The following is a 13,504-nucleotide window of genomic DNA, read 5'->3' on the forward strand; positions in this document are numbered from 1 at the left end:
TGGACCAGACATTTGCAATAAAAATCCTTCATATTTTATAAAACAAGACCAGCAGATTAGATCTTAATAAAATGATTAGTTTCAGTCATCAACATACAGAACATGTACCCTGTGGAGGATTTTTGGAGATCACAAGGAAGACAGTTTTTGTGCCAATAACCCCATCTCTCAGATTTTATTCAGTTGATCTCTCCTTCCATAGCTCACTCCTTGATGTCCGTCATCATACTCTGTGCAGAATATCTCCCTAATATCCAAATCATGGCCATAACTCAGAGATTGTCTTTTACAGGCCAGAGCAAGATAACGTCGTTGGTGGTCTGACAAATGATGCTCAAATCACTTCACAAGAAACCGTGGAAAATCAAAACTGTTTATTTAAAACACTGCTTGCCATCAACATCAGCCAACAGATGGTGCCACTTCCTAAAGAAAAGGAAAAAAATATAAAAGTTAGACTCATCCAACACAGAAAGACAACCTGGAAGCCTGCTAGTAACTGGTTTTTGGGAGGTCAACCTCTGGCTTCTCTTGGACGGTAGATTTTGTACGAGGGGTGGTCTCAGCTTTGTTCTCCAAGTCTGTCATAGAAGTTTCCTTCACAGCTGCTGAGCTAGCTCCCCTGAAGGAAAGAAATACAAATCAGAAAGATGTACAAATAAGATACACTCCTGCTACCTCTATGTAGTGAACTCTAGCTACAGTTGGACCATAAATACATAGTTCAATATTTCTAAATTTGACAAGACATTATCTGTCCATTTTAAATGTTTGTAGCTAGCTGGCGATGTAGCTCTATGGATGACATCAGTCCGCTCAGGTTCAGACTGAACATCAACATTTGTTGGATCAGTTGGCATTTCTATGATCATTCATGTCCAAAGGTGATTGCCACTGTGCTAGGAAAGGATCACACGTAGTTACATTTAGCACGACCAGCATTGATGGCCTCTGCCATGAAGTTTTATTTAGATTTTCATGGTGCCTTGAGGTTGAATTTCAATACTTTGTTGATCTCCAACCACTATCATTACAATCAGGTAAAGAGTTTAAAATTTGACAATACAACTGATGTGGTACATGGTAAACACCTGCTAAATATCGGCATGTTAATATTGTCATGGTGAGCATGTCAGCAAGCTAATGTGAGCACTTTATTTTCTAATTGTTTGTCTCACTGATTTTGACCAGGAATTTAATTCATTGCTTAGTCTGATCTTGTTTCGCATTTACTTGATTTAATTTGTAATTGCACTGCATGTATTTTCTGTTTATGTCTGAAGCACTCTAGAAATGCGTAATTATTTTTAAACACAGTATAAATAAAGTTTGTCATTACAAATTAAAGGGAATTATGCAGTGTCCAACTTAGTCATCTGTCTTGATGACAAAAGTTCTTAGAAGTTAGATTGTACATTTATATAATAAAATATTTGCATCTTCTCCTTCTATCCCATATGACATATTAGCACAGTCCCTGTGTATGTATGTATATATGCTTTTAGCTCAAAAAAGGTGTAGTAATTATACAGCTCAGCACATTGAAAAATATGGCATCTAATAAGGTGGAAAAGTTGTGTTGAGACAGGATGGGTTCTACTTAATTAGATAAACAACCTCATGTTGGCCCTCTTCTTCCTCTTGACCAGAACTGCCATTACAGCAATGACCACCACGCCCACACAGAGCCCTGCAGCGCCATAGATGATGGGACCCTGCATGGTCTTCAGGAAATGGTCCTGGCAGGAATCACCGATATAGCCCAGGGAACAAACACATGTGGTGTCTCCAGCGTTTTTCACACAGCGCCCATTGCTACTGCAGTGTCTCTGGCTGCACTGCTGGGCATCCAGGTTCATGAGCTGGCTGCTGACATTCATGGTGGTGTACAGGTCAATGGTTTCAGACAGAGATGGGTAAGGGGGAGGAGGGGAGCTGTGAGGCTGGATGGGAGCAGAGGTTTTGACTCCAGACATCAGCATTAGATTAACACCTAAAGAGACCACAGTTCATCCTTTCAGCAAGCAAGCCAGGCTGTTGTTCTTAATGTACCAATCTACTTCACTTTGATCAATTTGCCTCATTGCTTGTTAAAAAGCAAACTACTCACAGTTCTCATCTGAATGGTCGGAGCAGTCCACATGCCTGTTACAGAACTTCTCAACAGGAAGGCATGAGAGTCGATCCAGACATGGCTTGCTGCCGGCTGGGCAGTGCTGCTCCAGACTGCAGTGGGTGTCATTCACAGGAACGTGATCATGGCCACACTTGCATGTCCGGCCTTCTGAGGTGGCGAGGCATAAATGCTGGCAGTTGCCGTTGTTCTCTGTGCACTTGTTAGAACCTGTTGAAGCAAGAGGACCGTCGGTCAGCTGGTGTTTAACTTATGCTTCAGCTTGCATTTGGAGCCATAGGAAAGGGTATATGCATGCTATATTAACACCAACAAGAAGTGATCACTTCATGACCCAGGTACCCTGATGTGTGGTTCTTACCGGACTGACTTGACTTGCTGAAGGCCTTCATGCTGACCACTTGTGTGCCAACTTCAAACCACAACTTGCTCTGCTGCTGCTCGTCTCGATACCAGAGCCTGGTCTTATCTGAGAGGAAAAGCCATGGGAAAATACAAAAGGCAATGGAAAAAGGTCATACATTTCAAAGGATGCTTTCCGTTTGTGTGCGTTGCAACAATTTCCTATTGAGGCAACTTCTTGTATGGCTTGAATTACTGATGCGCCATGCAGAAAAATTATTCATGGACAACTTGTTGACCACCCATTAGATACCTTTTCTTAGTAGATACATTACCATTGATAGTCATCCAGAGCAGCGTATCATCACTCAGAGCCACAGCAGCCAGGCCATTACCAACCTTCACCTCTATGTATTCAGATCCATCAAGCTGGACAGAGCCAATGCTTCCTAAAGCTGGGACAAAATCCATGATATGTTACTGCTTTTCTACACAGAAAAGCACAGCTTCATGCCAAAGCACTTTAGACTTTCAGTGCATGAAATCACATCTCAACTAGAGGGCATCTTGTGAGGAGACTATTAAAAAAAAAAAGTGTATAAAAAGCTTACCAGAGTCAGCCCAGTAAATAGCATCCCCATTACTGGAGAAGACCAAGGATGTGGGCTGGACAGCATCCTTCCACACCACCTTCTGCTCAGCACCGTCCATGTTTGCACACTCTACAGTAGCCGGAGCACCTGCACCCTGCAAACCCAGGTTGGTGAAACAAACTCTCCCAGTCGGAGGATGGAGAACGATGGATCCGATTCTTTCAATGCCCTTCTCGATGACAACAGCAGTGTGTGCTCCCATGATGGACGTGACTTGCAGACGGGGCTGTTTATTGCTGCTCCAGTAGATGTTAAGCGTCACCCAGTCCAGGGCCATAGCAGTGATGGTGTTACCCAGGAGTTTGAGGAGCTGGCCCTGGGACACCAAAACCGAGTCCTTCAGTTTGAAGGCGCTGAGTGAATTTGTGCCATCATCGGTCAAGAATAGGGTGAGGTCACGGGGGTTGTAGTCCATGATGACGGCTTCATTGACACTGGGCAGCTGCAGGGCCAGATGTTCTGGCCAGCCCTTCAGCTCTCCTGCTGTGTGTCGGGACTGCAGGTAAATCTGAAAACATATGGAATAAAGACATTTATGCAAAAGAAAAATGCACATTATAAATCCAAAATGTGTCCATTTGGCTGATGTCACACTAGAATAGATGATCACTTTCAGCAATATAAACATTTATGCAGCTGTGGGATGTAACAAAGTACATTTACGTCATAAATATGTCATGCATTTGTACTTTTGACCAATCAATTTTAGTTGGAGATTACACACCAATAAAAAGTCAAAACATTAAATCCAGTTATCCCCAACTCCATGCACACAGGTCCACAAATGACTACACAACTTGTGGGTTTTAGATCCTTGTCTTTAAATATTAAAAAAGGTGCTGGGAAATAGATTCGTTCCCATGCAGAACAAACAGCCATTTCCACCATTTTAAGTCTTTGTAAGTCTGCTTTTAGCTTCACATTTACTGCAAAGATGAGTGGTATTGATTCCTTAAATTTTCAAACTCTCAGCAACAACATCCAATATACAACTTTATTCTGCCAAAGCAGATAATACTTTGTGTAAATATGCATTACAGGTAACCTGAGTGACAGTGGATGGAGACAGCATCAGCAGGAACGCAGAGTTGACCAGACGGGAACAGGTCAGCCTATCCTCCGCCAGTACCAGACCAGAGGGACACTTGCACACAGCTTTGGGGCCCCGGGCAAACACACACATGTGGGAACAGGCCATCTTCTCACAGGGGCTCTGGTTTCCCATCTGGAGCCATGGGTGGATAACCTGCAAGAAGGGAACAAATGTGTATTTGTGCCGATTAAAAACACTTGATGCAGAGCGACTGCAGGATTTTAAAAGTTTCTCTAAACTGTGCAAACATAGGTTAAACTCTGTGTTAATGGAAAACTGCTCACAGCTGTGAGCATTTACATGATCCAAATTTAGTATCCAACTACTATACAATACCAGCCCTAAAAACCCACAATTCTAAACATTTCATTCACCTTCACGCCAAAAGGCTGTCTTCGTCTTTTCAGGAGAACCTGATGGTATTTGCCAGAGATTTTATGAGCAGCCTGGAGGACTCGCTTTTTGGCATCAGACCAGTAGAGCATATCATTGAACACTGCCAGTGAGAATGGGCTGGCGGTCTCCTTCATCTGCAAGATCTGAAAAGGGATATTTTTACACGGCACATTTTACTGTTATTTTGGAGTTTGACAGTTTAAGCGAGGAAAGTTCTGCTACAAGATTTGTTGGATGCATATAAAACTATGCAAAAAAAAGGATAAAAAATTGGCTAAAACATAGAAAACTGATAAAATTACAGCATCACTCGCAGAATCGTTTACCCGGATATCATCTCCATCAAACGTTGCAGATCCAATTGCTCCAAGTCTCTCATCCGTCCAATAGACTCTGTCAGAGCTGGTGTCCACAGCCACACCACCAGGCCAGCCAAGACTAGAGTTCACCACTGCCACCCTCTCGGAGCCATCCATCCCGGCCCGCTCGATCTTCACTATAGTACCGATCTCTGTCCAGAACATCAGTCTGGAGGAAAAATTATAGTCTTTGAATACTGATCCTAAGGTTTTTTATATTAACATCGCAAAGTAATGCCAATTGAAATCAATTCGTACAGACCCTTTTTGTGGCAGCAGGGCCAGAGAGCGGGGCTGATCCAGGTCTTCATCCAGGATGACAGTCTGGTCCTGGGATTTTGCAGTGTCTGTGGCCAGTCTGATGGCAACAATTTTACTGTTCACCCCGTCAATCCAGTACAAGTTCCTGCCGAGCCAGTCCACAGCTACAGAATCAGCTCGCACGCCTGCATAAACGAATGGGTCTTATGTCTTAAAGACTTCTACCTGTGTGCCCTCTCCTTGATGCAGTTACCTGCAATATTCTACCACACTTGTATTGCCCCAACCTTTAATCAGCGTCCCGGTGTTTTTCTGGTCCATCGAGGACCATTTGATGCTCCCAGTGTCCAGACTGACCCAGAAGACCCTCTGCTCCCTCCAGTCGTAATCCACAGACAGGATGGCTTTCTTGGCAGTGGAGGACAACATATCCATGCTGCCACTGCGCAGTCCAAACACAATCAGGTCTGTCTGGACTGACAACAACAAGTAGGGTTCACCTGAGGATCGAGAAGAGATTATAGTTGGGTAGGGTAGACTATTCTAAACAAATGAGTTTTTGGTTGGGGTTTGAGTTGTCCAATACAGTTCAGCAGGCAGAGATGAGGCAGAAAAGAGTTGTGGTGCGGAGCAGCTGAAGGTTAAAATGTAGGGACGGAAAGAAGAGTGTCTGAGGAAGAGCGCAGGGCATGGGAAGGGGTGAAGGGTTGAAGATGGGTATGAGGGGCAGCCAGGTTATAGAGGCCTTTAAAGGTGAAGTTTATTTGTTGGACCAGAAGCTAATGAAGCTGGATGAAGAGTGGTGCCATGCAGTCTGTGGATTTGGTTCAGGTGAGTCAATTAAAGTCAGGATAATGTCAGTTGTTGCATTTATTTAAAGTGACAACACACATTTAAATAAAAACATTTCACAGAAATGTTAGAAGTGTGTAGATAAAAGGGAACTGTGCTTACACACTGGAACATTTCATATTTTTGGAGATGCATATCTCCAAGATTAATCTTAGTCTTAGAGGGGCTGGTAGGAGATTGTGTTGAGCCATGCTAGCCATTTCCCCTCTGCTTACAATCTTTATGCTAAGCCAATGGTCTCCAGGCTGTTTCTTCATATTTAAACCTACATATGTAGCATCAATTTTCTCATCCAACACCTGGTATGAAAATGAATTTGATCAATGTCAGATTATTTCTTTCAGCTGCAATTTTTCTTCTTCACATTGAGGTTATAATTCAGTCTACTGCAAGTTCTGAAAGGATTTTACCTGTGATCTTGCAGTGGAGTCCATCTGCCTCTATTATGGAGCCTGGGTGACAGTCACAGCTGTAGGAGCCAGGAGTGTTGATGCACAGCTGACTGCACACACCTGAGCTCAGGCCTTCACACTCATCAACATCAGCGCACGTCATCCCATCGTCCATGAGCCTGTATCCTGCTGAACAGCCACAACGCTACACAGAAGGTGAGACGTTTTGGGAGTAAACTTTACTGCGTACTAGTTTTGTAAAATAAGAAATATAAGAATCTTAATATTGTTGTTAAAGTCACAGTGTCTTTTATTTACCTTTCCCCTCAGACAGGCTGTGGTTGCGTGAAGTTGACTAATTCAAATCTGAATGTTAATACTCAGGGCTGGACTGGGAGAACAAAACGGCCCGGGCATTTTTTGGCTCAGACCGGCCCACATAATTAGCCGAGCACATCTGCCATTAAATTGACGTAACTTATGTCTTCTAAATGTCTTAAAGTAGCTCATATTAAAAGTACTTAAGTATCAAAAGTATCTGGTGTTGAAATGTACTTAAGTATCAAAAGTACAAGAACTAAAATTAAAAATGCAAAGTGCTTTTTATAGTAGGTCTATGCAGACACAAAACAACCCAAAATATTTCTCCTCAAGATTTATCTCAACTGACTGAAAAATTACAACAACAATATGCATATAATGTATAATTTTACCAATTTTGAACCCTAGATGCTGAGGTTCAAATAGTAATGGACCAGTGCATCTGAACTTCCAATTAACTATAAACAAGTGCCTCTTGTGTCTGCCCAAGAACATTAATAAACCACAGTATAACCACTATACTCTAGGCACACAAAATAAGACACTATCTCTTATCCTATTCTAGAGGAAGTAAAAGTCGTAACAAGATTTCTGAAGGTGAACCTGCGGAGGGATAGACCAACCTCTCGCGCTGCACCCCCCCCCCCCCCCCCAACGGCAAACACGCCACCGGACCTGCACATCTCAGGAGGGAGGGGGCAGCGAGTGAGAGAGAGAGAGAGAGAGAAAGAGAGAGAGAGAGAGAGAGAGAGAGAGAGAGAGGTGCGCCGTGGGTAGAGGCGTGCGACGCCAACCTCCGCTGCTCAAGTAACGAGCCAGTTTTGAGAATGTATTGAAAATTGAAAATGCGCGCTCACATGTCTGCCTCCACTCGCTCATCATTGGCGCACCTGCTGCTGCTGGGCTGGTGAACCCGGCACCACATAGGTCCGTCAGTTTGGCACATTTAGCAGCCTCCACCTCCAGAGACTTCAGCTTTTTTTCCCGATGCTTCTCAGCGCCACCCGGGCGTTTTTTTACTCTTATTATCCATTAAGTTAAGTTTCTGTCTCAGCAGCAGCCCGTCCCGCGACTCCCCCCGCCAATGCCATGAGGTCCCGCCCCCCCCGCCCCCGGTTTGTGTTGTGATTGACAGCACTGTCAGGGCTCTCTGAGCCTGTCAGCCCATGATTGATTGACAATGACAAACAATAGACCAATAATATGTGTCGATGCTGGCAACACACTGCTAGCCCTCTGTAGCCAATTGGCCGGCCCAATTGGAGGGAATTTAGAGAGGAAGAAGAGAAAAAAAACAAAACAACAACATAGCGGACCAGACCGGCCCACATTGGGTCAACGGCCCACCGGGATTATGCCCGGTATGCCAGATGGCCAGTCCACCCCTGTTAATACTGTATACAGTGTTCTCACCGTTCCCTGCGGCGTGCTGTAGCAGGTCTGGGAGCAGCGCCTCTTATCTTTCTCTGCACAGTTTATCTGGCAGCTGCCTCCCTCGTCTGAGCCATCTGCACAGTTTGTCATGCTGTTACACACCAGGGACAGCTCCAGGCACTCCCGACTTCCACAGTGGAACTGGTGAGGAAGACACGGCACCACTACACCTGGTGTGCAACATTTGTACAAGTATTCAGCGACAAGTTCCCAAAGGAAAACCACCATTATGAAAAGGATTCTAGCTCTCATGAGAAATGTCTTTTCTGGTTTTACATATAGCTGAATGTCTCAGTTGACTGAAATGAACGAAAAACCAGTGACCACTTGCATATGTACCTCTTAATATAACTTTTTCCTTTTACATTATGCACCAATCAGCTGGATTGTGACTTATTAGTGTAGATTTTACACTTCAATGAAGGTCAGAATTCTACACACAACTGCAGCATTGTTTTGGGATACATTACTATAGTTGACAGTGCAGACATCAAGACATGAAACATGGTATCAAGGGGGTTGTCCGTTTTTGTGATGCATGAATACTCACATTTAGTCTCATCACTGCCATCATCACAGTCCTTCATGCCATCACATCTCCAGGCCATAGGGACACACATGGTCTTGGATTTACACGACCACTGGAACTCACCACAGGTCAGTGGAGCAACGGGACAATCCTGAGGAGGAACAAGTCTATTATTTATTGTCATTTTATTATTATTTCATAGCTTGATTTGAAAACTGTGGTTACAGGGTGCACAGGTAAACATTTAGGCCATTAAGTCCCTGGCCTTAAAATGCCATGTCATCAAGCTTTTGCCCTGCTGAAATACTCTAAAGCCGAGCAAGAAAATACCATTATAAAATGCCTCATTTTGAGTTGTGCATTGCCACAATACAACTCCTGAGAATACTGCATTAAATGTTATTTCATACAAACAGGGAAAACTAATAATGAGCGCATTTTGAATACCGTGTACAGTTATGTACTTACAGCATGGGCCAAAGTGCAAGTACAGCACATACACATTTCCCACCAGCTTAATGACCACGTAGAAGTACTACAATAAACGCCAATGCAGAGCCGTTGTGTTCTCTCAAATTTGTTAATTTAATCTTAGTTTTTCTCCTAGATACTGGTAATGCGCTCGTTTAAGATAAGTCAATTAGATTAATCCTAGATAGACATTTTTAGCAAGCTTTGGCTCAAAGGCATTTATAAATATGGTTTTATGCACCTTCTCATCAGTGCCATCTTTGCAGTCCTGATATCCGTCACAGATCCATTCCTGCACCAGACACTCCTTGCTCACGGGGCAGCTGTGTTTGGTGGTGCAGACCAGTGCATTGGCACAGGCCTCTTCATCAGACCGGTCCCAGCAGTCTGGCTGTCCATCACAACGCATTGTGGCAGACACACACTGGCCACTGGTGCACTTCAATTCAGTGGCACTGCAGCCCTCTTCGGCTACAGGGAGGAGGAGACAAAAACCATCACACAAGCCTCGTGTAAGAGCAGAGCCGATTAATCTACTCCGTAAAGAGTCAATTCCAAGTTCAACCACATCCTACCACAGTTGGCCTCGTCGCTGCCATCTAAGCAGTCCCTCTCCCCGTCACAGAGGAAGGTGTTGGGAATGCAGCGGGTCTTGTCATCACACTGGTGAGCACAGCCGTCCATGTGCAAGGTACAGTCCAGCTCATCTGAGCGGTCCTGACACTGAGGCACACCATCACACACCTGGCTCTGTGCAATGCACTTCTGTCCATGGGCACACTGGAACTGATCTGCAGAGGACACATGGCACGGATGAGATGTTGCAAATTGTGTGATGCCTTCCCAACGAGATCTCCCTCTGAACAGTACATCACACCGATTGAACGGTGTGAACACAGACTATAGTTAAAAATATTAAAATCCTAACATACACTGTATTTAACCTATTACGTTGCTATCTGTGCACACTAGTCATTATTTTTTGTAAAGTTACTTTGTGGGGACAATTCAATGCATCAGATCAATGTGCGGCTACTTCCTTCAGGTCCTCATGTAATGTCAGCAATTTGGCTTTCTGTTGAAGTAATATCCTGTATATTTAATGCATCTGGAATAAAAGCACCCCCTCTTGCAATGTTAAAGAAATATTAATGTAAACCAGTCTTTTAACAAGAGTAAACGTTTGGAACACAGCGCCTCAGTTTTCACCTCTTCACACTGGCTTGATTTTAAGGTGTTTGCATTACATACAAGGAACTTAAGGGTCTGACTCATCAGTATGCTGCTAATCTTTCATCCACCCCCTAGCCCTGCTGACACTTTGAGAGACCTTGACAGGGGCCTTCAACTGTTCCAGATTCTCAACTGAAGACTAAGGGGGACAGACCTTTTGAAATAAGAGTCTCTGGAACACCCCACCCAAGGATCTACAGCAGACTGAGTCAGTAGCTTAAAGGTACTTCTATTGTGTTGCATTCCCTGATTTTACCCAATTCTAGTATTTATTGCATCAGGTGGCTCTTAAATTTCTGTTACACGTTTTGTGGTTTTATTCTTATATGACCATTTTATTTTGACGCACTTTTGTAACTTTGTTTGTAGAAGTGCTATATTAATAAAAAATTCTGGATCTGCACGCTTAATTGAATCCTCTCCAGTAGTTCTTCCTTGGTCCATCGCCAACCCTTCCACTAAGTCGTAAGAAAATTGGTAGAGTAGTTTTTGCATATTTCTGCTAAGAGACGAATAAACAGCAATTGAAGCACAACCTCATGGGTGGAGGTAATAAATGCTACCCACTAGAGGGCAGTAAAGCCATTCTTAACCCTGTACATTTGTTCCAACCCTCCAAATTACTTGTTTCACACGTTGATACACATTCTTCCTCATCTGAGCCGTCACTGCAATCTGCCTCTCCATCGCAAACATGGTTGTACAGGACACACTCAGCATTGTCCTTGCAGGGTCTGGCACTCAAAGAACACTTGATAGTGGATGTAGCCACAGGTAAATGAGGCTTAGAGGTCACCCTGGTCCTTCCTTCCCTTTTATACTCTTCTTCCTCAAGGTCCTCTGATTTAGAAAAAAGATCAAACATTATGATTCAAGGTTTCAGTCTGCACAAGTTCTTAATATATGATAATGTCAGAGATCCATATATTAATTTCAACCTACCACAGTTCTCCTCATCTGTGCCATCTAAACAGTCCCTCTCTCCATCACAGAGGAAGTTTGCAGGCAAGCAGCGGTTCTTGTTGTCACAGTGGTGAACACAGCCGTCCATACGCTTCATACAGTTGAGTTCATCAGAACGGTCCTGACACTGAGGAACGCCATCGCAAACCTGGTCCTTTTCTAGACACTTCTTCCCATGGGCACACCGAAACTGATCTGTTTGAAAACAAACATTGGACATGAGGCAATTTGGCTTTAAAAAGGTCAATGTGTGAGCTTGAATTAAAACCACTTCGATTTCAGATAGCTTCAGAAGTTGTACAGGTGTATATAGGCAACTTGTGTTTCAGCTCCCATCCAAAAGGAACTGGAGCTATGTCCAATTGCCTATGTGCTCTTGTACAATTTCTGACCTGGATGACTGAGAAACTTCAGATATGCTTTTCTCATTTTCATTGCAGCAAACTTAGAGTAATACCATCTTGCACAACAGAATAATTCCTCCATGTTGATTATAAAATGTCCAGTTTTAGTCTAGTCTATTATAGGGCTACTTTTTAAATCATTTATTTGACTGAACCTTTTTAGACACCTTAAACTATAAGATAAATAAACAAATTAAAGAAAACCAGGAGTAACAATTGGAGTATACCATATGTGACAACTTCAAAAGTAAAACCAAAGGTTAAAAAAGTTAAAGAGGCAAAGACACCTACAGTACTTATGGGAGCACAGGAGTGACCACAAGTAAAACCAAAGGGTGCAAAACTGATTTGTGAGGGAAAGATTTTGGGTAGAGTAGGCTACTCTAAACAGATGAGTCTTTGGTTGGGATTTGAGTTGTCCAATACAGTTCAGCCGGCAGAGATGAGGCAGGAAAGAGTTGTTCGGAGCATCCTAAGGTTTAAATGTAGGGACAGAAAGAAGAGTGTCCGAGGAAGAGCGCAGGGCATGGGAAGGGTGAAGGGTTGAAGATGGTCCAACAGGTATGAAGGGCAGCCAGGTTATAGAGGCCTTTAAAGTTTCTTTGTTGGACCAGAAGCGAATGAGCTGGATGAAGAGTAGTGCCATGCAGTCTGTGAATTTGGTTCAGGTGACAATTCTGGCAGCAGACTTTGGATGATTTGGATTCACTTATTCGTTTACATAATTGCCCTGTGGGCTGCTATCCAGGTAGGTGAAAACAAGCCTCAGAAAGTAACTAGTAGTACTTAAGCTCACTGTGTATTGAGTGTGGATTCCGTGTCGTACCTCTGTTGCATTCAGTTGGACAGTCGTCTTCATCTGAACCATCCCTGCAGTCAGGTTCTCCATCACACACAGTGCTATGGAGGATACACTCCGAGCCGTCCTTGCACAGTTTGGAGCCCAGGTTGCACTTCAGATGAATGCTTCCAGCTGACACAACTGTTTGGATCAGGTCAACAGGGGGAAAAGAGAAGAAACAAATTCACTGCAATACTTTTGAATAAAATCACACAGCCCCTAATTCTGTGCCTGAAGTAAGAAATATCACATGAAGTAAATAGTCACATGTAAAGTGTAAATCAGGCGGTTTTGTCGGTGTAAATGCTATTAAGCTTCACCTGGCTCACTTTGTAAGGACCTTGTGAACAGCAATAAAAGAGCACAAAGATACAGAAATACAGCCATCACTGGAGAGGACACAAGCCAAGTTTGGCTGAGTGTACCAGGGCTGCATTTTATACTGGTGCCAGGTGAGGCCAATACAAACTGATGGACCACCTGAGTGAGGGGAGGGGCTACTGCTTCCTGCCATATTGGGTATTAACCATCAACTAGACCAGAGGAAGTTCCGTATATGATTTAAAATGGATGTGAAGGCATAAAATCGGCCACTCCTGAAGGGAGATAAAATCTGATCGATGTATTTATATTTATGTTTTGTTGAAAAAGTAAAATGTGAGTTGACAAATTCTAAAATTACCTTTGGCTCCACACCGCTGAGTGACACATATGAAGCCATGCTGTCAAATAAACAATGAGGATCGTCAAGGACCTGGACCAGTGATCTGAGGCCTTTCCATAATCCTCCAATCAGCTTTCATGTAGGCGGGACTAAACCCCTGTA

At 43.5% G+C, this 13,504-nt stretch overlaps 1 protein-coding gene across 1 annotated transcript; it reads right to left on the reverse strand.

Moving 5' to 3' along the window:
• Positions 1-391: 391 nt before the first annotated feature.
• Positions 392-13,065, reverse strand: lrp13 (low-density lipoprotein receptor related-protein 13). The gene is made up of 21 exons (XM_061071241.1): positions 12,999-13,065; positions 12,664-12,819; positions 11,413-11,628; positions 11,095-11,310; positions 9,813-10,028; positions 9,479-9,708; positions 8,788-8,917; positions 8,217-8,407; positions 6,501-6,687; positions 5,526-5,738; positions 5,240-5,423; positions 4,945-5,146; positions 4,597-4,761; positions 4,175-4,375; positions 3,088-3,637; positions 2,812-2,931; positions 2,496-2,603; positions 2,111-2,344; positions 1,618-1,993; positions 520-622; positions 392-426 (listed from the first exon to the last, which is right to left on the reverse strand). The coding sequence occupies exons 1-21, from the start codon at positions 13,063-13,065 to the stop codon at positions 403-405; spliced, it is 4,089 nt and encodes a 1,362-aa protein (XP_060927224.1). The 3' UTR covers positions 392-402.
• Positions 13,066-13,504: the final 439 nt, after the last annotated feature.

The sequence above is a fragment of the Limanda limanda genome, chromosome 5, assembly GCF_963576545.1.
Source record: "Limanda limanda chromosome 5, fLimLim1.1, whole genome shotgun sequence".
Lineage (NCBI taxonomy): Eukaryota > Metazoa > Chordata > Actinopteri > Pleuronectiformes > Pleuronectidae > Limanda > Limanda limanda.

Coding starts and splice junctions, on each gene's coding strand:
- lrp13 (XM_061071241.1), bottom strand. CDS start 13,065: ATGGCTGTATTTCTGTATCTTTGTGCTCTTTTATTGCTGTTCACAAGG. Junction 6,688..8,216: donor ACAGCACGCCGCAGGGAACG/GTGAGAACACTG, acceptor CCTTCTGTGTAG/CGTTGTGGCTGTTCAGCAGG. Junction 3,638..4,174: donor CTCCATCCACTGTCACTCAG/GTTACCTGTAAT, acceptor ATATGTTTTCAG/ATTTACCTGCAGTCCCGACA.